Below are 27807 nucleotides of genomic sequence, written 5' to 3' on the forward strand. Positions count from 1 at the left end.
GACAACTGCCCAGCTGCATCCCTTACACACAGTGTCCATTATGTTGACCGCTGCCTAGGTGGTAGTTCATGGGTACAGGGTTATTAACATAGGGGTGACAATGCAATATGTAGCTGTCAGATTGTGGCCATATGTCACACACACCTCACCCACAAAGCCCCTTCTGTATGTTGTCCACAGCACTCTGAGTCACCTATTGCTCCTAGGTCATAGTCATTTGCATACTTCAATAGGCAGATGCCTTCTGTTTGTCTGTGTGGTATGGACTACAATGAGGGGGATACACTTAATTAACCCTGTCTTACTGTAGCTGGCACTGGTGTGATGTGCATGTAATATTCAGACACATTCTGTAGTGTTGGTTCTGCCAGCAGTCCCATTGCAAAACACTCCTGTGACATAGGAATGTACATCTAGTATACTGAGTGTAGGTGGAACACAGTATGGGTGATGATGTCTTATGATCTGGCAAGGTTATGATATGCAGTGTGAAATCAACCTTACTGTCATCTACATCTGTACTGGTGACATCAAATAATTTGATCAAGGTTCATGGCCTTTCAGACCAGACTCAGCAGGGTAGTATTGCAGTACTTCCCATTATCAGTGGTGTCTTCCCCTTTGTGGGTTGTGATACCTGTTGGTGTGCACCATTCAGTGTGTACACAGCCTGACATGAAGCTATGTTTTACATGATGTGTATGTGGACAGCAACTTATTTTGCCATATGTGTATGATACAACCTGTGATGTGGACAGGTCCCATGCAGCCTGAGTGCAGCTTGTACCTGCATAGTTGTGGGTATAGGGGCTCTGTGGTGCACATGGATATATGATTGTGTACCTGTTGGGGGGGAGACAGTGTGTTTATGTTATCCAAGACCCTATCTGGATTGCTTATTCATGCTCAGCACTTGTTCAGAACTTGTAAGCACTACGTAAGCTACTAATTACTATAGCACTCAATCTTCCTCATTACCTAGAGGTAAACAGGTTTTGTACATACTTTTCTCACTTGCTTAGAGTAAAATAGCTCTTGCACTCACTTTCTTCACTTATCTAGGGGAAATTAGTTTTATATTCAGGCATGTACAAGGGTCAGCTGCCAGTGTTCTCTCCTGTCTATCTGATGAATCTGGACATCTTGAGGCAATGTAGACATTGCCTCATGTACACAGACAAGCATCTCCGCCTACCACCCAACACTACAACCTGTGAGAGATGCACTTATCTAGCCAAACTGGAGGTAAAGCTCTCTCCAACCAAGCCTGACCCTGACAGTCATGTGGAGAAGGTAAACATTCACACCACACCACACTCATCACATACTCTCACTGAATCTACCCCACCATTAACTGCGAAAACTACTCGTATACCAACTCATTAGCGCAACGCTTTCTGGAATTCATAAACACCAATGCCCTGGATCAACATATCCACACACCCACCAGGGGCAACAATATCCTAGACCTAGGCATTACCAACATGAATGACCGGTGTTCCACACCTGAAGTCAACTCCTCATTGGTCCGATCCAACCATAAGCTGAACACTGTTGATCTCCACATCCCACCCCCACCCCCCATTAAGGGAATCACAGTATAATATGTCTACAAAGCCAACTTCATGCTTCTTAAGACAGACGTGGTGAACGTCATGACACCCATGCAGATGGACAATACTGTTACAACTGCTGAATCCTACACAAATGCACTCTATAAGCACTTACACAAGTGCATGGAGATACTATCCCAAACAGAACCAAGATGCTATACTCCTAATTAAGGAAGCCAATCTGGTGGTCCCCTGCCATAAACAAACTGTACAACAGGAGGAAGACACTGTTGCAAAAGAGAGTACAATCCCATGCATGGAGGAGCTCCCTGGTCAGCCTCAGTAAGAAGGTGAGATCCCTTATAAGATCCTCCAAAGCTAGCTACGAAAACAAAACCACCACTAATTCCAACAACAACCACAAAGCATTCTATAGCTATGTGAAATATCTCGATGTCAACACTCAGATCTGCTCTGAGTTATAGTACAAAGGCACGGACATTACAGAACCAACTGATATTGTCAATATCCTGGCAGATAGGTTCAGTGCTACCTTTCCCCCCCTCTCACCCCCTAAAGGGACCATATCTATACAGGAAGAGTGCAGACTCCCTGTACTCACAACTATGCAGATAAAAGCTGCACACTCTAAAGCCAATACCACGGCATCCATGTGACCGGACAACATCCCAGGCTGCTTTTTACACGAACTTCAGAACATACTGGCTCCCGCCTACACCATGTTCAATAATAGCCTTGCATTGGACTTTGTGCCCCCTGAATGGCACACAGCAACAGTTATCCCACTCTACATAGGTGGCGCCACAATGGACCATGGGACCTATTGCGCTATAGGCCTGACTAGCCTGGTCTGCAAGGTTATGGAGCGCATCATCATGGATCTCGGTCACAGAGACATTGGGTACCTCCAAACCTTTGACCCCTCCGAGTTTGGCTTTGTTAAGGGCAGACCAAGCCTCCTACACCTGGTGGACTTCTTAGAGACAGTTACCAAGGCATTAGATGAGGATAAGGAGATCCACACAGCCTATCTAGATCTCTCAAAGGCTTTCACCACCATTCCTCATTCTGGTATTATCGACATACCCATCCACCTGAACATTAACCCCTATGTCATGTGATGGTTTGTAAAGTGGCTCACGGACAGAACCCACACAGTGGGAGTTGCATACCCTAGGTCTGACTGTATACCAGTTACAAGTGGCGTCCCCCAGGGCTCAGTCCTAGGACCCCTCATGTTTGGTGTATAATTCTCTGACATACAGGCAAGCACAGGAGGGCTTTGGCTGAAAAGGTTTGCAGACGACTGCAAACTAGGGGACATAATTGTTTCCCCAGCTGTTACAGACACCCTCCAGAAGGGTCGCACTGAGACGGATACCTGGTGTCAATATCATAGCCTCAAGCTGAATGCCATAAAGTACATAGTCATCCCCTTTGGATATAACTAATTACCCATAGACTACCACATAAGTGCTAGTCCCCTACATACAGAAAAGGTAATAAGGGATCTGGGAACCCCAGTAGATAGCAATCTCTCCTTTGATACCCATAATGGCAAGGTGGTTAGAATATCCTTCTATGTGGCCCCCCCACTAATCTCTAATGGGTTCACATCCAGAACAAAGGAGACGATTGTGCCTCTCTACTCATGACTTATTAGATCCATTAAAGGATACAACACCCAATTTGGGATGTACCTTACAAGACAACTGCAACAGCTTGGAAGACCATAACAGTACCACACCAAGACCTCAAACAGATGACCTATGCAGCCCAACCTAAGAAACTCCAGCTGTACTCGGTTGCATACCGCATACTCACAGGTGATTTCTGCTTGACATACAAGGCCCATGTCCAACCCAGTATTGCTGGATATTCTCCACTTAAACAGAGGCCCCTGAGAGCCACATGCTCTAGGGATATACACCTAACCACAATGATGACTAGGACATGCTGGACAGATAGATTCCTGACCTGGAGACTCCCCATGCTTTGGAACATGATTCCAATGTACATCAGGCAGGGCCCCTCACTAGCACTCTTCAAGGGAAACCTTCACAGGTGGATGGGAGACAGACATGTACCCCAGGGATCACTGCAGTGGCTCTGCTGGACAGAGGCACAGGGAACTAATGGCTCTGCCATTCAGAGGCACAGGGAACTAACCTATGGGGGTGGCAAAAGACAACACACTCTAGCTAGGCTTATAAATACCCTTGGTAAGACAGCCTAGTACCTACCTTTGTACTTATTACATGTCTTATGTGCATGGATAGTTAACTAGCTCTTCCATTTTACTTTGCTGTCATGCTGATAAACTGTCGGGTGACTACAAGTCATATGTATCCTGTTATTGTGTATTGTAAATGCCAATAGACATAATGAGAAGTTATGTACCTACCATAACGTTCCATGTTAGTTGTCTTCTCTTGCCTTCTTTCTTGCTGGATGGGTTCGGAGCCGATCCTCGGCTCTGACTCGACACTTGCTATGCTTGAGAATCACTTTTACCAGCTTGAGGCAGCCCTATATTCCATGATGCAAGGCGGTAATTACCCAGATCTCGTTTGGTATCTAGAGGAAAACTGCCCTCAATCTTTCCACAAGGAAAGCAGAATACTTAGCCTAGAAGACTGTAAGGGGAACCAGGCAACAGAGATTCTGAGCTAACTGGTGTCTGAGGGAGAACAATCTCCCCGAGAAGGGGAAAAGCAAGGTCTGTTCAGGCTAGGGGGACAGGAGGGAGGGACGCAAGAAAGAAGGAGAGAGAAGACAACTAACATGGAACGTTATGGTAGGTACATAACTTCTCAATGTTAAGTTGTCAATCTCGCCTTCATTCTTGCTGGATGGGACTGCGTCCCTAGCACCCCTATCCTGGGAGGCTCAATGGAACAGACTCTTGAGAACTGTGGAACCAAAACTTGCCCTGTTCCTGGAGGCCAAATCCAATTTGTAATGAGAAATGAAGGTATGAGGAGTGGCCCAAGTGGCTGCTGCACAAATAGTGTCCAAGGGTAGTCTAGCCTGAAAAGCTGTAGATGTGGCTAGACCTCGAGTAGAATGCGCTTTAGGTTTTGAGATCAGCTGTTTGCCCCTCAGCTGATAAATGTCAGAAATGGTGGAAGATAACCATCTGGATAAGGTTACTTTAGAAACAGGAAGACCTTTCCTATTTTCAGCGTAAGAAAGAAAAAGCTGATCAGATTTCCTAAATTGCTTTGTTCTGTCCAAATAATATCTGAGTTGGTGATGAACATCTAGGCAATGCAATTTTTGTTCTGCCCTGTTAGAATGATTGGGAAAAAATACAGGAAGGTCAATGGATTGATTTAAATTTGTTTTAGAAGCAACCTTGGGCAAAAAGGATGGATTGGTTCTTAAGGATACTCTATCCTTGTGGAAGACCAAGTAAGGGGGACGAACACAGAGGGCATGTAGTTCTGACACTCTCTTAGCCGAAGTAATAGCAACTAGAAAGAGAGTCTTCCAAGAAAGACATTTTAATGAGCATGTAGCAGCCAGTTCGAAAGGGGGAAGTATCAAGGATGCCAGCACTAAATTTAGGTCCCACTGTGGTGGAGGATCTCTAACAGGGGGCTTAAGAAGGAACACTCCTTTGAGAAAGGCTTTACAAAGTTTGTGAGACATGATATTGAGGTCTGCAAATCCGACATGGAAATTAGAGATTGCTGCCAACTGGACTTTAACTGTGGAAGCAGAAGAACTGGAGCAAAATATTTCAGCAAGAAAGTCCAAGACCGATTGAATAGGGGCCGTAAAAGGGTCTATGTTCTTAGACTTTGCCAAAAAAGAGAAACGTTTCCACTTACTAGAGTAAATCCTCCTGGTAGAGGACTTTAGAGAAGCTACTATTATATCTCTAACGGGGTTAGAGATCATAGGAAGCCTGGCTAAGGAAGGAAGTGGAGCAACCAAGCAGTGAGGTTGAGGGAACGAATTGATCGGTGCAGTTGACCCGACTGGTGGATCAGAACATCTGGAATTGGATCCAGATGCCAAGGCTGCACCATGAGATGGTGATGAAGGAACGGGAACCAAATTTGTCGAGGCCAATAAGGGGCAATGAGAATCATTTTGGCTCTCAAGACGGTAGCTTTCTGGAGTACTTGTGGTATCAACGGAAAGGGGGGAAAAGCATAAAGAAGTCCCCGGGGCCAATCTTGGGTAAGAGCATCTCTGGGGGGATGGCCCGGAAGTGGGAAGAGAGAGAAGAAGTCTGGGCATTTGCTGTTTTGGGGTGTAGCAAAAGGATCGCAGCATGGGCGGCCCCACTTCTGAAAAATCTCCTCCACTATGGATTGCTTGAGAGACCACTCGCGAGGCATGAGTATAGCTCTGCTCAATCTGTCCGCTATTATGTTGGTTTTCCCGGGGATATGCGTTGCTACCAGAAACCGATGAGAGGAGATAGCCCATTGCCAAAGTCTGAGAGCTTCTCGACACAAGGGATAGGACTTGGTTCCGCCCTGCTTGTTGATGTACCACACCACGGACATGTTGTCCGTGTGAACTGCAATAGTTCCTAAGGGAAGAAAGTCATTGAGGGCTTGCAATGTTAAAAGCACTGCTCTCATCTCTAGGACATTTATGTGCAGGTGGTATTCGAATGGTTGCCACGTGCCATGAACCATCCTGCCCTGATAATGCCCCCCCACCCGATCAGGGAGGCATCCAAAGTGACCGTGGCTACTGGGGTCGAGGGGACAAATGGTCTGCCCTGATGGACTAGGGGAGAAGAAGTCCACCAGGATAGATGGCTTTTGCAGGTCTGTGTCACCAGGATCTTGTGACGCATGGGAAGTTGCTGGAAGTACCATTGGGTGAACAACATCCATTGTAGGAGACGCATGTAAAAATGGGCCAGAAAAAGAAGTGTGATGGCAGCTGCCATGAGGCCCAACACTTTCAGGACCAACCTGGCTTGTACCCTTTTGCTGGATAGGATGATCCAAATGTGGTTTTGGATATCTAGGATTCTTTGACTTGTTAGGTTTGCTGACATCGAGTAGTGTCTAGATTTGCGCCTATAAAGGTAATAGATTGGCAGGGCGATAAGGAAGATTTTTCAAAGTTGACTGAAATTCCTAAATGACCGCAGAGACGTAGAGTATAATCTCTGGCTTGGAGAAGTTGATGCCTGGTGGTGGCTGAGAGGAGCCAGTCGTCGAGATACGGAAACACCTGGAATCCTTGACGTCTTAGGTGAGCCGTGACCGCTGCCATGCATTTGGTGAACACTCTGGGGGCTGTAGTGAGACCAAAGGGCAGGGCTCTGAATTGAAAATGACTGGTCCCCAGCCGAAAGTGGAGAAACCTTCTGGAGAGTCTGTGGATTTTTATGTGATAGTACGCATCCTGAAGGTCTATGGAGCACATCCAGTTGTTTTTGCCCAGAATGGGCAAAATCGATTGAAGTGTGACCATCCAAAATCTTGTCTTCTTGACAGACTTGTTCAGTCTGCTGAGGTCTAATATTGGTCTCCAGTCTCCTGTCTTTTTGGGAACCAAAAAGAACCTTGAGTAGATTCTGGACTCTAATTGATCTGTTGGCTGGCCCTTTTTCTTAGAAGCTTTGATACCTCTAGCTTCGCAATTTCCCTTAGACCGGGTGGAACGTCTGGAAGGGAACCTTTTTGAGGGAAGGGGCTTTCCTCGAAGGGGATTTTGTAACCCTCGGATATGATCGACTATACCCATCTGTCTTGATAGAGGGAAAGCCAGGCTTCTGGGTACAGCGACAATCTCCCCCCGACTGCCTCCAAGGGTGGGCAGTCGGGCAACACCTCAGGGATGCTGGAAGGGCTTGTCAGAGAGAGGTTATCTGCTGCCCTGGTTCTGCGGACCTCCTCTGCCCCTAGAGCGGCGTCTGTTGTTATTACCCCCTCTGCCTCTGGGGGTAAATTGACCACGTGCATCAGGCGTGACTCCCTGAGATTTTCGGAACCACATTTTCCCTCCCTTCTGACCGTTGGGGTAAGGTCTAGAAGGGGTGGAGAAACGGACTCCTACGGCAGAAAGAGTCTTGCCGTCTTGTTCGCACCTGGTTAATGTGTCCTTCACCTGAGGCCCAAACAAAGTAGTGCCATCAAAGGGAGAATTTGTGAAGGATGCCTTAAAGGGGTCTGCAAAATTGCAAAGCCGCATCCAGGACTGACGTCTAAGAGCCACTCCTGTTCCTGCGGCTCTACTCGCCCCATCGGCTGCATAAGAAATGAGCCGCATGGAGGAGTTAGTGATGGAATTTAGGATTCCAAGCTGAGAGGCAATCTTCTCTTGAGCCCCAGCAGCTGACGGATCCTGTACTACCTCACCCAATTCTTTGAGGATGTCTCTTTGAAGTCGGGTGAAGTGACATAAATAATTCAGCGAACGCATAGCAAAGGTTGCTGAGGAAAACATCCACTTACCATACCTTGTCCATGGTCCTAGACTCCTTGTTAGGAGGATGGACTGGTACGGAAGGATCTGCAAGTTCCTTTTTGGTGGCGGCTGCCACCACCATGGCATCAACTGGAACACCTTTCATAAGAAACTGTTTCTCAGTGGGGGCCGTGATAAATTTAGAAGGCCTCCTGGGGACTGGTTCCACAGAATCAGGAGATGCCCACGCCTTTCGAGCTATCACCTCCATGAGGGGGTCGAAAGGCGGAGACACCCAGGAGGTGGATGGTCGAGATCCAAAAGCCTCCAGGTATACCGACTCATTTTCGGAGGGATTAATGAAGGGCCAGTTTCCCCTCTGTTTTAGGAGTTCTAGGATGTCTGAAAAAGGAACATCCTCAGAGGGGGATCTTGGGGACCCCTCCGACTCATCTAAGTCGGTATCTGATGTCGTAGACTCAGGGGAGTCTAAGTGCTTCCTCTTGCAGGTCCTCTTATGTGGGGGCTCCCCTGAAGGATCAGGAGAGACCTCGGAAGAGGAAGTTCTTCCCAGTGGGGAAACCTGGGGCGATGGATCTCTGGGTCCGGGAGCAAGAGAGTGGGAAGAGACATCTACAGGCACCGTAGAGGGAGGGGCTAAAGGAACTGACTGCTGGCTAAGCTCAGGGGCTAGCACACTCCTCATCACCTCGAAGGCTCCCCTCCCAGGGAGGGCCGAGAGACCCCGCTCCGAAGAAATGGAGATCCCCAGCCCCACCAAAAAGGAAGGCTCTGAAGCAGATGTCGGCACCGAGCTCACCAAGGCCGAAGCTCCGAGAGGGAGAGCGGGGTCGGACAAGGGTCCGATGCCACTCATCCCCTCGGAACCGACCAGGGAAGCCCGACGACCGGATCCCTCCAAAGACGGTCTCGAGGAGGAGATAGGAGTCGAAGACGACAGAGCAGAAAGGTGTGGTATCGGCTCCGAAGCCGCAGCAGTCACGGTACCAATAATCTCTGGCTCCGAGCTCTGAAGGAGAGTCGAAGGAGGAATCTCAGGAGGGTGTGGAATAGCGGTCATCAGTTGAGACGGGCTATGGAGCATCTGGGCCAATGCCTGTGATTTTAGTAGTCTACTCACCACTCTCTCCAAATCATGGTCTGAGAGCCTGGAAGACCTTGACGATTGGCTCCGATGGCTCCGCTCCGAAAGTAAGGGGGAGGCCGGAGCCGAGTGGATAGACTCCAGTGAAGGAGATCTAGACCTCTTCCTCGACAGAGCCATCGGAGCCGATGAACCTTCGGGGCCAGTTGGAGCCGACAGCTTGTCGGCTCCGGGCTGAGGTAGAGACGTCTCGGCTCCAGCCGGAGCCGAAACATGCTTCAAAGCTAGAGTATCGGCTGCAGCCGGAGCCGATACGGGTGCCGAAGCCAGGGTATCGGTGCCGATCGGCACCGATACAGAAACTTCCAAGGAGAAAGGATCGGCTCCAGATGGAGCCGATATCGACTCCGGAGGAGTCGGAACCAAGGCCACAGACTTGGACACCGAAGTCTGGGTCTTGGGTGGCTTAGAGGGCTTCCCGGAACCGACCTTAGCCGGGGAGCTCTCAGGCTTAAGGAGACCCCTAAGGATCAACTTATTTCTATGCTCCTGCAGGACTCTGTGGCTGAAAGAATGACAAATAGCACAGGAGTCCTGCAGGTGTAGGGGTCCCAGGCAATAAATACAAGAAGTGTGACCGTCTGTCAGAGACATCTTCTGACAGCATGAGTCACACTTCTTAAAACCTGAGACCCTAGTGTCTTTTGACATGACCTAGTAGGACACTAACACACACACACTCAGTCCTTAATTACACTAATTAAAGCACAGACACACCTACACAAAAATCCTGACAGAAAAAAGTTGGGTGGGAAGGCCTAAGGCCTGACTGACAGAAAAATTATAAAAAGGGGGAACTAACGGGAATAGGGTCTAAGTGAATCAGGAACCACTAACTTTAACAGGGATTAAAAAAATTTTAAAACTATGGTTGTTGAATCTCTTTGAAAATGTAAAGAAAGTTCACTTACCAGGAGCTGGTAAAGAAGGTGACCTCATGAGCGAAGCGGCAAACGAGATCTGGGTAATTACCGCCTTGCATCATGGGATATAGGGCTGCCTCAAGCTGGTAAAAGTGATTCTCGAGCTTAGCAAGTGCCGAGTCGGAGCCGAGGATTGGCTCCGAACCCATCCAGCAAGAATGAAGGCGAGATTGACAACTTAACATCTAATGTTTGCCTAACATAACGGTAATGCTATGTAACGTGTAATACATATCTGCCTACAATACTGTACATTACACAGTTATTGGCACAATATCCCACAATGCACATCATAATTGCACAGTGGGCCAACCTTCGACATGTTATTATCAGTAATACATCCATACATATGCCTACTGTTACACTACATCAACATATACTATCCCCTGTTATAGCACATACTTTTTGGACCAGCCCTGCCACTGACAGCAGCTGGTGAGGAATATTTGTGTTCAAAGCCCTTATATAGCATCCCTTGTGGTGTATGCGGTGTTTGCCTTGTGACCTACAGCACTACACACATAAATACTACAAGCGTTACTATGCTCAACAATACATCACTACAAGATAACTGTTTCCACTATATGGATTGCGTGCACTTTAAATATTACAGAACAAGTACTACATACACAGACATACTGAGTGTTCTACATACCTTATTAGTAACCCGAAGTATCGTTGACCGTTAATTCAATCCTTTTCAGTTTGTGTTTCAATCTTCTTTGTAACGTTCTGATGGTATATACAGATGGTTTGAATGTGTGATAAACCATCCTTTTCTAGTTAAATATTGGTAACATGTGCTATCCTGACCACCAATTGGTGTTCCAAAGTAGTTAATTAGATGTACATCAGCTGTGCAGCTACCCCATTAGCCAATACCATGGCAACAGTGGTGTATAATTGAGTACTCCACTTGGGTGTTGTCCGTTTGCCTTACTTTCGAGGATGACGGCCTGGATGTGTTGTTTGTGATGTATTTCAACAGCTATATGGAGACAGACAGAGATATATTAGCTTCATGACTCCCATGGATTGCGTGTAATGGCTAGAAGATGTTGTTCTACATGTGAGTACAGCTGTTATATTTCAGAACATTGCTACTTATGCAGGGTTTGTTTGTACCTGATACTTCTACAGATGTTTCAGTCTGGCAAGGATGTTTGGGCAGCTCAAGGCAGTATGGCTATGCATGAACTGTTATGTGATTTACAGTGTGCTCACCAAACATCCTTGATTTGGTGTACATGTGTATCATACTGTGCTGTTAATCAGTAATTGGCAACACTTCCCGGTGTACACACAACCCTCTGAAATGGGATTAGTGCAAACAAACCCTGTAACATCAGCAGCTGTTCCATTGTATAACAGCAACTATTTCACATAGGGCCATGTTAGTGTGTCTCTGACAAGGTATGTTAAGGCTTCTGCAGATGTCGTACAGTGAGTGAATGATTTGTGATGTTATTACAGTTTGTATTGTAATTTGTTTGGGTGTGGGGGTGATGTTGGTGGGTGTACATAGCAGATGCAGGTGTGTAGGAACTGCTTTTATACATAATCGATATGTGCTTGAGGGTTCCTTCCCTATTTGAACAAGTATCTTTTAGTGGACTAATACTATGGTAATTGCAGGCTGATTCATTAAGGCACTGTTAAGTGGTTCCTGTATAGCATGCAGGTGATGTTAGTCCTTGAATCCTTTCGGCAATATATCGGAATGTAATAAAATGTTGCTACATGAAAGCTGTGTATTTCTGTCATAGGTATTTGCAGTCATTGGAGTTGTGTTGGTGACTGGGTTGCCACCTTTTCATATGACCATAGTGGGACATTTTCGGGACACACATCAGATTTTACAGGCCGACACAAACCCACAGTCAGTACAAGGGATAGAACTTTCCTTTCTTACCTAAATATAAGCTTATTCTTGTAGCAGTTTAGTTGCTTATCCTGTTTCTTGTAAAATGTAGGTATTTTAGATACAGAAAGAACTATTGTATGCAACTATTACATTACATATGGTACATAATTATGTCCTACAATTTCAGGACATTTGCCACATTTAATATATTTGGTCAGGACACAACCACCCAAAGAGGGACTGTCCCTTGCAAAGTGGGACAGGTGGTAACCCTATCATTGGCTCATGTCCATAGCACATATTTGTAATAGTGTATAGGCACATACTCTCCACATCCTTTGTTCATAAAGGTTGGTTGTGGTGGAATGTGTGATTGCTATGGTCCATGTTATACTCATATATGAACACTTCAACCGCTGTATACGGGATACCTATGAAACCCGAAACCATACCCCACATTACTGACAGCGACAGTAACTCGCGAAAGTAACACAAACATGAAATACACACACACACACACACACACACAGACACACTGCTACCCACCACATCCAAACAAACCATCCTACACTACGTATGAGCAGGTGGGCAAGCCCCCCTACACCCCCAACTTTAATATTCTACCTCCTAGATCGCACAAACAGACGCACAAAGCAAACCCACACCCACACATTACAGTCCCCCAGGAACACACACCACACTCAGAACACACACTACAGCCCTCAAAAACACACTTGCACACAGTAACCTACCTGAACAGCAACACCAGAAGCACTGACTAACTGTCTCTTAACATCATGATTTTAAACCTTGCGCTTCTGGCGTTTCAGTACTGTGGTCTTTCGGACTTTAAGCCTTGTGGTTACGCGTGTCAGTATGTCAAGCAGTCAGTATGTGGTAGGTATCCCATTATATGTACCTCCATGGTTATGTAGATGTTGGTAACCTATCTATATATCTACATATATATGTATATCCCCATATATCGACATATATCTCTCTCTCTCCCTCTCTCTCTCTCTCTATATATATATATATATATATATATGGGTCCCTATGACTTCGTCGAAATTTCAATTCACCTAACTGTCATTTCGTCTAAACTTCATTACATCGACAAGCATTTGCCCCCATCCCCAATGTTGTGCGACCCTGAGTTGATATATATAGTTAGGGGGTGTGGCACAGCCCCATTGGGGGTGGGGGGGGTGAAGCCCCCCACCTAAAATGCTTGTCGATGTAATGAAGTTTAGACGAAATGACAGTTAGGTGAATTGAAATTTCGACGAACTCGTAGGGACCCATATATATATATATATATATATATATATATATATATATATATATATATATTGATTTATTTATATATATATATATATATATATATATATATATATATTATACATATATATAGCATACACCTTTCATTGGGTACATGCCGGTTTGTCCTATTTCCACAAATTCCTACCTTTTGTGTTTTATCCTGTCAGTATACACAACTGCCATTGGGACATCTCAGGTATCTTAGTGGTATGTCATTGTGAAGATTGTGTACATGGTTGCGTGTTCTAATCCTGGCAGTGGTAATTTTACCTCTCAGAGCAGGCACTGGTAGTGCAAGGGTGATTAATGCACATTTCAGCAGTTGTGTGTTCCACATGTTTATTATTCTGTGGAATACTACCTATATATGCAAGCTGTGGTTAAGGTATACTATGTAACATGTAAATCATCTGAGAAGATTCCTGTCATGGATACTCCCCATTATTTGGGACTACATCCCTGATTACATTATACAAACCCCCTCACTAACACTCCAGGGAATCCTTGCAGAGTGGGTGGGGAACAGTGGATACACCCCAGGGATCTCACAATTGACTCTGCTCCACAGAGGGACAGTTAGTTAATCAATGAAGTGGTGACAGCAGACACTTTTTGGCTATGCTTATGAGTGGCCTCAGGCAGTTAGGCATGTACCTACCTATGTATCTATGAACCTATACATACAGTATGGACACATGCTGATAGCTTAATTTAATGTTCAGGTATTGACTTACCTTGTGCCAATGGCAGCTGTGTGTACAATAGTTGAGGGCTACCTATGTAGGATGCACACAGTAGACCACCTATACATGACAATTTACAGGTGGTCGTGTGTGTGCCATCCATGTTTGCTGTGTGTGCAGGTGGAGAAGGGTGTCAGTCCATAAATGCCTACACTGTCAGTGTGTGTGCTATACGTTCCCTCTTTGCCAAGGCATGGGCATACTGGGCATGCCTTCATCTGCCTACTGGGGCTGGCACAGGGTGTTCGTGGTCTGAATCCCTCTGTGCCTGTTGGGCCCTTGGCAATGGTGGTGGGCTGTGAGGGCCTTCACCATTCTGTCCCTGCTGCAGCTGTTTCCGCAGGATCATATTGTGTAGCATGGCACATACTATGAAGATGTAGGCACACGTGCCTGGAGAGTACTGCAAGGCTACACCAGATATGTCCAAGCAATGTAACTGTGATTTCAGCATCCCAAACATGCTCTCTATGATGATTCTGGTTTCTGCGTGTGCTCCATTATGGTGTTCTTGCATGGCTGTGTGTGCATTTCTGATGGGAGTCATCATTCATGGTTCCAGTGCATAGCCATCATCCCCCACCAGGTGGCAATATGGGATGTCCCCCCTGGAAAATACCTGATACAGCTGTGAGGCATGCCAGATGTGGGAGTTGTGATAGCTTTCAGGGCTACCAGCACACACATCCATGATAATGCCCTGCGCAATGCACATGACCCGGCAGTTGATGGAGGGGTATCCCTTGTGGTTTATGTAGTGCCTACCCTGCTCACCGGGTGGTGTCTTGATGTGTATGTGTGTGCAGTCTATTGCACCCAGTACTTCTGGGTAGTCTGCCACATGGTGGAAGAGATGCATATTGCTGGCCAACTCCTGCTGCGTTCAGGGGAAGTATATGATCTCATTGGCATGTGGTAACATGGCATCCAGGAACTGGTGGAGTACCCTGGATGCTGATGTCTGTGAGATCCCCATACTATCCCCAGTTGGCCTTTGAAAGGTACCTGCGGCTAGTATTCTCAAGCTTACACATACCTTTGTCTCCACTGGGATGGGTTCCCCTCTGTTACATCTGGTTCTGAGACATGGCTGGCACAGCTCAACAAGTTGCTGTATGGTGTCCCTGTCCACCCTGTAATGCTCTACTATCTCCAGATCATGTAGCCCCTTGTAGGTTACCCTGGGTCTGAACACTCTTCTCCTCCTCCGGTGCCTGAGATGGTTGTCAGCATCATCCTCCACACCGCCATCAGTCTCCAACACATGCTGGTGAATCAAAGCTATGGCAGCCCCTAACATGTACATATTAAAAGTTCCCCGTGCAGAGTGTCTGGGAATACACAAGTGTGTGTGTGGGGCTTTCACACCTTATACTATTGTGCAATGGATGATGCTGGTGTAATTGGGTGTGCATGTGCATTCCAGCTGTGGGGTATCTTAATTATGGGTTTTACAGCAGGTACTGTTATTGTGGGGCCTTTGGTGTTGACTTACGCTTGGCTGCCGTGATTCATCTATTGCCCTTTACTTCATTTTTCAACCCAATTCCCCTCCCATTGTCAGGCATGCATCCGGCTGCCTGCTTTCTTGTTTTGTACTTTCACAACCCAGGATTGTGTTGGGAAATGTGTTATGCAGCTGATCTACTGCAAGTTTTCTTTGTTCTGCTGTGACAGTTCTCTTTTCTTTGCAGTACGGCACCTCCCCTTTTCTGTTCTGCAGGTAGCTGCTAGCAGCCTTGTTAGCTGTTGTCAATGGCCCACTGTGAGTTCCTAGGTGTTAATTACTCATTTGTACTCCAATTACCATGCTGCAGCCTTTCCTTATTGTCTTCCCATATCCTTCCTGTTTTGGCTGTGGTGCACACCGCGCACAGCCTTTTACCGGGTTTTGAGCATGTTTTTATCCACGTTCACATGCAATTTCGGTTACCCTGTGTGCTCTCAGCTAAGCCAAGCTATGGCTACTTCCACACCCCTATCCTGCAGCTTTGCTTAGCAACAGGCAACCCAGATTAGCAATGCTCCAATGCGCTTACAGCTACAGTGGCACACCCCTCTCTTGATGTCATGTTTACCTCCAGGCCACACCTCGGTGTTGTACCATTATGCCATGTGGTACATCCTTATGCCGGCAGGAAGTTTGCGATTCAGTATTACTTGACTCATTTGCATGGCATTGACTACTAATTCCTAGTTACCGTGCAGAACACTGTCACAGACCGTTAGCAGCCCTTGCGCCATGGTTGTAGTGTAGCATGCATGACATTGACTATTATGGGGAATTCATGAATTGTGTTACATTGCAGTTTTATGACATCTAAATATATTTTCATTGTGATCCCGTTTGCGCACCTATACACTGCGGTTTTACTTTGCGTTAGTGTGGCCATGACATTAAATGTTATTTTTTATGTGTTGTGCATTTTTTTTATGCCATTGGCTATATATTTAGCCATTGGCATATATTAACATTATAATACGTAAGTTTGGTCTGCTTTCATGGCTTCGATTTTATGTTTGAAAAAATGTAAACCGTTTTTTTTTTTTTTGGTTTGCATTTCTTCATGCTTACACTATGCCTGCACCACTTCATGAATCACTATATACCTTAATTTGCATGCTACACTGCTGCACATGGGGTAATTAGCATACATGCACCAGGAGCTAAGCAGCTCTGGCGTACGCAGGTAGTGCACGTGGAAACAGCTGGTACCTGAATCGCTCGGCGGCCATATTTGGCGCTAGATCGCTGATGCTACTCCGGTGCCTGGTGCAAGCTTCATGAATCCCGGGGGATATCTTTCAGTTTTCAGTGCAGCAAGAGACACAATGTCTATACTTGGAAACTTTCTGTATTGTCTTTACGGTGAACTAATTACTAGTCTTGAAAGTATGAAGGAGAAGGCCTTGTCTGTATATTTTTACAGGTAGATGCTAAATACTGCCAGCTTCATCAGTGGTCGTTTTGCATGGCAACTAGGGTCAGATAACAAGAAGTGATTTCATTCTGCAAGCTTTCCCAGCAGTAATATTTTAGATATTATTTTGAGAAGTCTCTTAGTGAGACAGAACATTCTGCATTATGTCTTGACCCGACAACAGCAAAATCCATTCACCACACATCTGCCTTGCTCTAATGAAGTAAGTTTCTAGGGAACAGTATAACTCTCTTAGATACAGTCAGTAATATAGTAAAGCTTAGTTTAGATGTTTTTCTTTATTTATTTGACACTGCCCTGCAATGTTGTTTTAAATATTTCCTGTGGTTTTGAACTCTGATGTCACTGTGAATATATATTTAGTATTGTCTTGGTCTTTTATCATTTATTATTAAATATATTTAAACATTTCATTGTGATTGATCTGTGTAGAGATATTTAAGTTTTGAGAGTACTTGCATATTTATTTGGTGGCAGTGTGGGCCACTCTTAATAGCCTTGCTCTTGGTCAAACTATCATTTGTGTTTATGTTAATATTACACAGTAAGATTGGACACCTTTTGTTAAGGGCCTTAAAGCAGCTGATAAGGAATTGACTGGTTGCAGTCGTAACTACATTATAGTCTGGACAGAAGGGGCATATCTAGTAAACCTGTGCCAGCCTCTGCAGTGTGTGTGTGTGTGTGTGTGTGTGTGTGTGTGTGTGTGTGTGTGTGTGTGTGTGTGTGTGTGTGTGTGTGTGTGTGTGCACATGTGTGTAAATCAAACCTCAAAGAGTGTGTGTGTTAGCAACTTGGGCAGGGGCATGAAGCTCTGGTTGGACAGAGAGGTTGCTGGAAGTCTTGGCTTAGTAACTCAGCTGAAATCTCAACTGCATAGCTGTGCCAATGGGGAGTCTTACTGGGGAACTAGAGGAAGAGGGAGAAACCAGTCCCAGACTGACTGTGGTCTCTGTGTGCTCTTAAGGGAAATTGCACTTGATGCATAGAGCTGCATCTGGAAATACTGTGTGTGTGCTTGTCATCCTCTCAGTGAACGTCCCTCACTGGTGCCAGTGGTGAGGATTGAGGCTGCTTGATTACTGGTCCAGTGGTGAGTCATCACAGGGAATACCACTTATTGTCAACAGTATAGATGGAGGACATCTGTTTAGTCCAGAAAATTTGGTTGACTAAGCAGATTGTTGACAGCTGTGTGAAATCATACAATACTTTTGGTAGGGGACTATGCCCTTTCCCCAGTACTGTGCAATCTTGGATTTAGTATATATATAAAACTAGCATGGGTATGGAGATTTATTTTTTGTTGATTTTTAAAGATTTATTTTTATATGTACCTGTTGTTTGTGCACGCATAGTTGCATGTTGATGTTTGCAACTTTGACTTTTTCTGGTTGATGTTGTGAACGTTGATGTTTGGGTAATTTAACTATAATAAGTAGACCCATACGTGTATGTATATGGCTCATAGTTGAAAGTAATGTTTCTACAAAGAAATGAGAGTTTACAGAAGACTATATATGGAAATGGACATCAGATTGCTTAAAGGAATACAGAGAAATGTCCCCAAAAAGGTGTGAGTGATGGAGAGCAAAATATATAACCAGAGACAAGAAGACATGTAGCTCTTCTTACCATAGACCAGAAAATGCATGAGAGGGTAGGATATGGGAGCCCAAGAGTATGTTGGGAAGATGTGAATGGATCATCCTGAACAGGAAAGACAGCGGGAGGATACAGTTAACAGATTCTTGAAGCTAACTGCAGTCAGGCTGTCCAGAAGTATTTCATCATGGATATCACTGTGGAGCAAATTAATGTACTTCCAGAATGGGTACTGGACAGGAATTTCACAGCAGCATTCAAAAGAGCATAGAATACAGGCAGACACAGTCATGTTAGTACAGTTAGTCTATACAGTGGGGGTGCCCTATCACTAAATTAAGTTATAGGTTTTTGTTATGTTTTTTTTTTGTTTTGTTTTTTTTTTTGTAATCAGTACTTCATCTCATTAGAACAGCCCCTTGGCAACCTGGTACACATGGCAAAGGGCATGACAAACAGACAAGCAGGCAGACAGACACAGTAGACTCTTTGAGCCCCCAAGGTAGTATGTATTATTTGTTGAAAAGATGGAAGCATAACTTAATTTGAGGATATTATCTGATACAGCAGAAATTAAAGCACTGACAATGATAAATAATTAAGACACTGAGAATACGGCACTATAATGAATAATTTTAGTGCAAGTTGCACAATTGCAGTACTTGCATGTTACATTCTTGGGCCATTACCATGTTATAAATTGCCTGAAAAAAAGATGACCTTGACACATTAACTCACCACGGATGAACTCCACCAATGCAGTCACATCCCACATAGTAACCTCATGTGCAGTTACATCCCATGAAGTCGCTATCCATGCAGTTACTTTCCATGCTCTCACCACACATGCAGTCACTTTCTGAAAAGTTCACTTCACATAAAATTTATCAAGTTTAACTTGGCTAAAATTTTAACTGAATGAAGCAATCCCATAAAAACTTCAATTCTACAAAGCCTCTAAAAACAGTTTTTTTTTGCTTTAGGGGCAAACCTCTCTACACCTACCATTTTGGGCTTTGCCCCTTGCCTCTTGCTTTATATATACTAACTTCATGATTAAACCACAATGAAAAAAGAAGAAAAGACCAAACACAGTGAATCACTGCTGGTACAATAATACAAGGCACACCAACAGTGATTTTAATAGGAAAAGTAAGTGGGGAGTTCAGCACTGGGAACTTGAGTTTAATGGCTATACACGTCATCTAATTTACAGTCAATGAAGTACTGGGTAAATCAGCTGTTCCAAATTCTGAAAGTAGGTGAAACCTGAAAGTTAGCTTGCATAGAGCTTACTGGTATAGTAAATGGTGGGCCATTGGCTGTGGTAAGGGGAGTGATGGTATGCTGTGGCAAAGCAGACCTGAGTTTAGCCACATGGGCAGATCCTCTGCACTTAATACACAGCAATACCTTCATTAACAGTGAACTACATTGCCCATCTTCTGATTATTGTTTTATGTTGATCCCTGCATTCCTTAGCCATTTTCACATTACAATGTACTTTCTGTCCAACCTGGATGATAATGCATCCAGCAGGTAGTGTCTTTACTGGCATGTAATAAGCAGGTCTATATCATTTAATTGAAATGCATAGTCATCATATATGTATTCATCGAACACTAATCAGCAAAATTCATTTCAGTAAACACCGGATTTTTTCCCAGGGTTAAGAAGCACTTGGCCATCACCGCAACCTTTCCCTTTTCCCCACTGTAGTGCAGTCTTGGAGTTGGTATATATAGTTAGGGGGGGTCACCCCTACATTGGGGGTGTGGGGGTGAAGTCCCCCAGTTGGGTGGGCGTGATTTAGTGTGGTGTCTGTTCCAGAGTGCTGGTGGGCGAGTGGTTTGTAACTCTGGTAAAAAGTCTAGGGTTTGCTTAAATAAGTTTTGCTGATTTAGTGTTTGATGAATAAGTATTCAACGAATACATATTTAGATTAAGTGATACAGACCCGTAAAAAGCACATCATTTGTCATATTAGGAATCATACTTGGGATACCATAATAATTATATTTTCTAAAATATCTTACTTGCACAGAATGAATGTAGAGGAATGGTTGTTCTGAAATGTAAGTTAGCCAATAATCTTTCTTTAAACTATGCATTATTTCAACAGATCTTAAGTCCTTCTTCTACGGTGCAGACAAAGATGCAGATGGATATTTATCATATACAGAAATTGTAGACTTCCTACAAGAAGAGGCACCCACAGAGGATGAAATGGAACGTTTTGATGAAGATCATAATTACATGTTCTCCTACTCAGAAATGCTTAAAGCTCTTGGCCTTGATGGTAAGTCGTTATAAACTCCATGAAAATAACAATGTAAAGTCACCAGCACTATACTTTCATTGTGTATGTCAACTATAATTAATACCAGCAGTTTACATTAGAAAAATAACCCATACTAATATGGATCTCCTCATAGCACTGTTTTTACAAATTGTTTTAATTTTATTTAAAACAATTTAGATTTTAACACTATTACACCATACAATAACAGTATCAGATATATCATTATGCTACCACAACAGTAACTACTATTTCTATGCCTCTGTTTTATTAGTGTATCATTTACTACACATGTCCTACAGTCAGCAGAGAACAGAATTAATTCAGGAAAAGTATCACCTTTCTTCCATTCTAGTGACTTCTGATTACTAGTATGTGCATCTGACTTTTATTTGCTAGTATATGTGTCAGCAGTAAACATTCCAGCATTTCTCTTTTCCAAACTATGCTGTTTATCCATCTCATACATCCACTATCAAAATCTGCTTTATTCACTTCTGGGTTGTGGACAGCCATTTCCTGTTTTGGTAATCAATATGTGTAAGGAAGGAACCGATTTTTGATAGGATGCCAGTCCATCATGGAGTAGGTGCACACTTGCACAAACATCTGAAATGTTTGAAAGTATGAGCACTGAATTGCAAGTCTTTGCAGCTCTGAACATAAATATGTGAAATGAGAAGTCTGAGTTTATAGTAGGTAGATACCCCTAGGCCTTTTGCAGTTCCTTCTGTTCTAGAATTTTATTTTATTTTATTTTACATTTGTTGACCGGGCCAGTCTGGCTGGATACATGTCCATTTTCAGCAGAGGCCCGAGGAGAAAAGCTCCACTAAAATACTAAGTACATTATATAAAAAATCATTACTCTTAGGAAATAGCATTAAATTGGGAGTCATAAGAACACACAGAGCGAAGGATAATTTCAAAGAGAAACAAATTTACAATATGCAGTTCATTACATGTCAAACAATTTTACTTAACATATACTTAGTTAGATTAGATGAGTAAAAGGAGGAGAAATCAGACTGGTAGTGCATAAGAAGAGTGAAGGGGAAAAATAGAAGCTCTGTTTGAGACATTTTGGTCTGCTTCTCAGGCTCCTGAGTCTCAAATTCCTGCTCTTTAAAAAAAAAAAAAAAAAAAAACAGATCATTTTTTTATAAGGTCCCTGAGGCTCAGAAATGTCTTTATAGAAATACTTCCTCAGATCTTGCTGTCATTTGTCTTTCAGATGACAATTGCACTAAACTTCTTTCTTCCCCTAAAATCTCGACTATGGATAAAGATAGCAGAGCATATCATCATAAAAATATCTTCTGTGCCTAGTATGATTGTAACAGTATACATGCATTTAGTCGTCCATTACCTTGTCGACGTACCAAATGTTGAAAGAAGTGCAGCAGGTTCCCATATGCCCGAACTGGAGATAGTCGAAACACACAATACCCCCCTTTTTGACCCATGATAGCGCTTGTTTTGGTGGTAGAACCTCTTACCATAAGCTTCCCATTGGAGATCCAACCAATAAATACAAAAAGAAGTGCTTGGGCTCGCTGGTAGTGATCGGAGGAATTTATTAACACCAAAATCCACAAAATAAAGTGCTCAAACTGTAGAGCCGTACAAAATGTAACATGAACGCTCTTCTAAATCCACCAAATGCTGCGTTTTCGTCAGTATGACTTCATCAGACACTCTAACTTCATGATACACATATTTAAATACTAAACAGTTTAATTAAATGCATTTCACTGGTTCTGCAACCCATATCAATTAATTCAAATGCACCAATCATATTCTTACATTCATTAATATTAATTTCCCTCATTGAATATACTTTATTCCTCTAAATAAAAACTCTTTATGTGTTAAAATGTTATGTTTAAAAAATGCAACTTTAAATAGTAATATAAATACAGTTAAAAAACTTTTTATATACAAATATAAATACACATAATAATTAAATGTAAACATTGCATATTATAAAATCCTCAGATTATTATTTTCATGAATTTTGTGTGAGAAAGTATAAAATTAATTTCATATAGATACACTGCCCCCTAGTGCCCAACTTCCAGAACTACACTATAATTTATTAGCCCTTAGTTTAAGTAATGGAGTTATAGTTAGGTAATCATTAATCCCAGGGCTAGTATTGGAATCCAGGTATACCTGCCACCATAATTCCTTATTTTCTAGGATGTCCTCCCATGGACCATCCCTTATGTCTGGTATTACCTGGTCCAACACAAAAAACTCATATTATAGATTATAAAAAATCCTATGTGATTGGTTCGAATGAGAGATGTGTAACATTTGAAGACCTATGATTGTATAAATCAAAGTTTTTTGACCAATAGCAGCCTTTGAACATCACTATCTGAAGAAGGCAGATTTCGTCAAAAGCGCTTATCGTTTACAGGCTTAGTGGTTTCAATATTTTTGTTTTTGACATTTTTAATTGAATTTATTAAAGTTTTATTTAACAATTTTAACAGACTTTCATACTGCTGTGGTGCCGATATCAGGATTTTCTTCAGTCTTTTCCATTTTGACCTGAATCATCTTTAGCAGGTGTGGGTTCATATTCTTCATCTTGTTCCAGCATTATAGAGGGAGTCTGTAAAGATATTGGACCGAACTAGAATGTGCATTGTGTAGGTGAGGAGAATCATTTGAGAAGCACAAAACTTGATCATTATGGTGATCTTAAATATCACCTAAGGCCTAGTACCTTGATTTTCCTCTACATGTCGATTTAAAACTCATTCACTACCATGTCTAATGAAAAAAAGACTTGAATAAGAGTATAGTACAAAACCCTGCAGAGCAGACAACTGCTTGCATTTCCAGGATGCTAATATAAACTGACTTCCAGAAAGAACTCTAAATCCTTCAGGTCTACTAATTCACTAAATTAAATTCTCTTCATAAACCATAGAGCATATACTAGTCAACATTTATTTGAAAAGTATTTGAAAATGAGTTTCAACAAAGTGATTGGCTAAAGATGCCTACCTGCCCAGAAAATGCATCCAAGATGCAAACAATAAATAATACTGTATAATTCTCTGAAGCATCTGCACCTTCAAAGACTATTTCACCCGTGTAAACTGGATAAGCAGCCAAAGCTATGCTGTTATTCACAAGTCTCAGAGGCAGATGCAGTTACAGAAGAAGAGATGAGTAACTAGAGCTAGGACTTCTTCACTACCAAAAGCAGTTTAGTAAAATGCTAGACTGTCCTCTAAAAGGAAGGCTTTTTCCAAACGTGAGTCAAGAAACAACACTATCCTTCATGAGATCGGAGACTGCAAGTATTCTGCTTTGACTAACAGTTAACTAATAAAACGATCATGAATTCCAAGTACAAGATAAGAAGTTGGCAAGGAAAGCCAGCTTCTTCTCAGAAGTGGAAAACCCTCTAATTTGAGTCCCACATTTTGAAAAATAAAATGTAATTCCAACAGAAAACAGGGATTTCTAAAGTATGCTGTTATACCTTTAAGGTGTGTGCCCTCTGATGTGGGACTTCTACCCCCATGTCCCTGCTACCAATATATACTACCTACTAGGTTACTGTACCTCAGACTATGGGGAAAAATCTCAGATACAATAATCTCATATTCTCCTTCATTTGAGCTTACACTTCCAGTGCTCTCAGAATTGCAATTTATGGAGACAGAGCCTAGATGGCCAACTGATAGCAGCATCTTTTTAGAGTGCCACATTACTATACTATAATACAGGAAAATAATCAACTTTATCAAACTTAAACAGTAAATTCTTATCAATGAACATTTAAACTACCTACATATCAACTTTGAAGAAATTTTATTGAGATTTTCCTGTTAAAACAATCTGGAGTTTACTACAATTGTGTGAAAATGAGCAACTCAAAGAATTCCCACTCTGAAACTACATTGAAGAAGGAAATTCAATTGATGTCTTCTACTCTACAAGAACTATCTTTAAAAATGGATAGATTTAAGGCAATCTGGAAAATCTTAAAGAAAACTTTCAAAAACAAACTGATGTCCTCAAAGAAATATTACAACAACAAACTAAAATATCAGACATTGAAATGTCACTATGTGACATAGAAGGGAGACTTAAAGAGGAAGAAAGTCATAGTGAATTCCTTCTGCAGCAGAACAACTGGCTAATCAACAAGATAGATGACTTGGAGAATAGAGGAAGGAGAACAAATATATGAATTTTTGGACTTCCAGAGAAAACTGAAGGTGAGGACATTGCGTTTTTAAATTCCTGGCTACCAGAAATACTAGACTTAAAAGAAGGCTTATCCAGTGGCATAGAAAGGGCGCACAGAGCCATAGGTAAACCAATACCTTCCTCACCTACTGCTTCTCCAAGATCAATTATAGTAAAACATTTGTCATTCCTGGACAAAGAACTTGTACTTAAATCAGCTTGGAGCAAAAGTCCATTGACATATAAACAAAATCTAATAAGACTTGATAATGACTATTCTACCAAAGTATTAGATTTAAGGAAAAAAACATGTCCACTTGTGAAACTACTTAAACAGAAAACAAATTAAAAGCACAACTTATCTATCCTGCAAAAATCAGACTCTTTCATTCAAATGATATGAGAACTTTCAACAACTTCAAGGAAGCATATTCTTTCATCAAGAGCAACAATATAATCACAGTTCTGCAAGAAATGGAATGGTCAGCATCCACATCCTTGAAAAGATCTGAAAAAATACATGGACTGACGTGAAGAAGAAGAAGAAACAAAAAACTAAACTTAAAAACATAGTTACCTCTAAAACTCTCAAAGAATCAACTAAAACATACGCTTCATACCAAAGGAACAAAAAGTATGTATATTTAACTTCTTTTTTTCCTAACTGTCTCACTTTACTTAATTCTTTCTACTTGTCTGATAAATATAAATATATAACAAATGTCATTAGTATTTACTGTAAAAGAAAATGTTAAATAACACATGAACTGGTCTCTGTTTCTTTAGTACATTAGACCAGAGAATTGTGCAAAGTTAGGGAAATGTTTAAATGAGGAATTGGTTGCTTTTTGGAAAAGATTGGTCTTTGGTACTAGTACATTAGGGGTGCTTTCAACTTTGGGAATGTAAACTAATTTCCGTAAAAAAAGGGTGCTTTCTTATCAGAGAGACGTGCTGAGAAGCTGAAAGTTGACAATAATTATCTACAAAATAGTTGCGAGCGTCTATGAACATTAAACACGTTTCTTTAAACAGATCTTGCTTCACTTTTCTAACAACGCTGAATGTATTAGAGCTAGCACACACAGCAAATCTAGGAAGCGAGTCACATAGCTGCGCAATGAAACTGTTCAGAAAATGTACTGACCTGTAATAAATCCAATAGCCATAGTTGCTATTGAAAGGATATATCAGTGAGACGCTTACAGGGATGGATTCTCATGTAATGTTTATCTAATATCTTTAGAACATCTCGGCATGTACAGAATATGCAAATGAAAAGAAATGCATTAGAAACATACCCACATACTTGATTATCTTCTTAAAAAGACAAATAACTCTATTAAGCTTTAATTGGAAAACAGTAAAGCATTCCGAACATCTGATATTTTTCTTGCATAAATTCCCATATGATTAGTCTAATCAGATCACAGGAGAGGTTATATCTTGTTTTTGTAGTAGTGACAATGGGCTGGAATTACACACTAAACAGAAACAAGGATCCAATAAGAAGAAGGAGGATCAGGGTGGGAACATACAGCAAAGAAATTTAATGCAATCGTTTACAATACTTGATATTAAAATGTCATCCAGTGCATAAAGCAATTACTAAGATATCATTAACAATTCATTTAAATCAAACTATTAACCTTCCCTCAAATTTAAACAACTGAAAGTAATGACAGCTATTATGCTGTGCAAAGCACCTATAATTCCAAAAGTCTATAACATAACATTGAGAAAAAGTGGGAAATAGTTCTGCAAAGCAGCAAGATAATAATGAACATGTCATGGCTTATTGTTTTCTAAAATCTGTACAGTTTTATTTGTCTGACTGAGACGTGCAATTTAGCAGAACGTTATTGTCAAAACATAAAAGGTGGTCAGTCTATGTATACACACACATTGTTAATGTAGCAAACTTTATCAGTGAAATGCTTTATTTAACTGGAAAGGCAGAGCAGAATAATTATTACGCAGCTTTGTTAATGCTATATAGACTTATGAATACCATTAAGTTTTAAACATCCTAAAGGTGTTTAATTCTACCTATGGAAGAAATAACTCATACTAATGATTTATTCATTCCATTGTTCTAGCATCTTGAAAGAGTATCTTTGATAGAAAGCTGTTTTTGAAAGACCATAGTTCAGTTCTATATTATAAATAGAACATTATTTAATTACTGATGTATAACAAACATAAACAAATGAAACATTCAATTTCATTTATATACAATTTGCATAATTTTACAGGAAGATGGTAGTCACCTTTTATGTACAGTTATATTGAAACACTTGTTATAAATTTTAAAGACAATATGTTTTTATTAGAAATTGTATTTTGTATTTATGCTTTCTTGGTTATAAAAGGAAACATTGATATAGTAAGTGAAGCAGCAGACAGACTGCTAGTGATTTTATATTATTGTTCAACATACCATTGAAATACACTTATGTTTCCTTAGTTATTAGTTGTTATAGAAATGTAAGTTACTCATAGATTAGAGTCTTATCATGAAATGTTCCTTTGTATTATCTAGTGACTAATATAATTCACACAACTTCATTTGTCACAAAATAGAATAACTTTCTAGAATTTTACATACAAGAACATTACTTAACTCGAGGGGTAAATGTTGCAAACTGAAACTTATAAACAAATTTCCATAATGTGATTATAATTAATACTAGATATAACTGATAATTAATTAACACTGATAATCCTATATAAACTCAGAACACCTCCAGTGAGATCAAAATGG

General features: G+C 41.8%; 1 protein-coding gene across 2 annotated transcripts in view; it reads left to right on the forward strand.

Annotated features, from left to right (window-relative positions):
• LOC122793532 overlaps positions 1-27807 on the forward strand; it is a 781784-nt gene that overhangs the window by 726232 nt on the left and 27745 nt on the right. For both annotated transcript variants that reach the window (XM_044061662.1, XM_044061663.1), the window contains exon 10: positions 20649-20825. In XM_044061662.1, the coding sequence (XP_043917597.1) occupies positions 20649-20825 (177 nt within the window). The remainder of the gene's footprint in view (positions 1-20648; positions 20826-27807) is intronic.

The sequence above is a fragment of the Protopterus annectens genome, chromosome 2.part0 (assembly GCF_019279795.1).
Source record: "Protopterus annectens isolate FY-2018-M chromosome 2.part0, PAN1.0, whole genome shotgun sequence".
Lineage (NCBI taxonomy): Eukaryota > Metazoa > Chordata > Ceratodontiformes > Protopteridae > Protopterus > Protopterus annectens.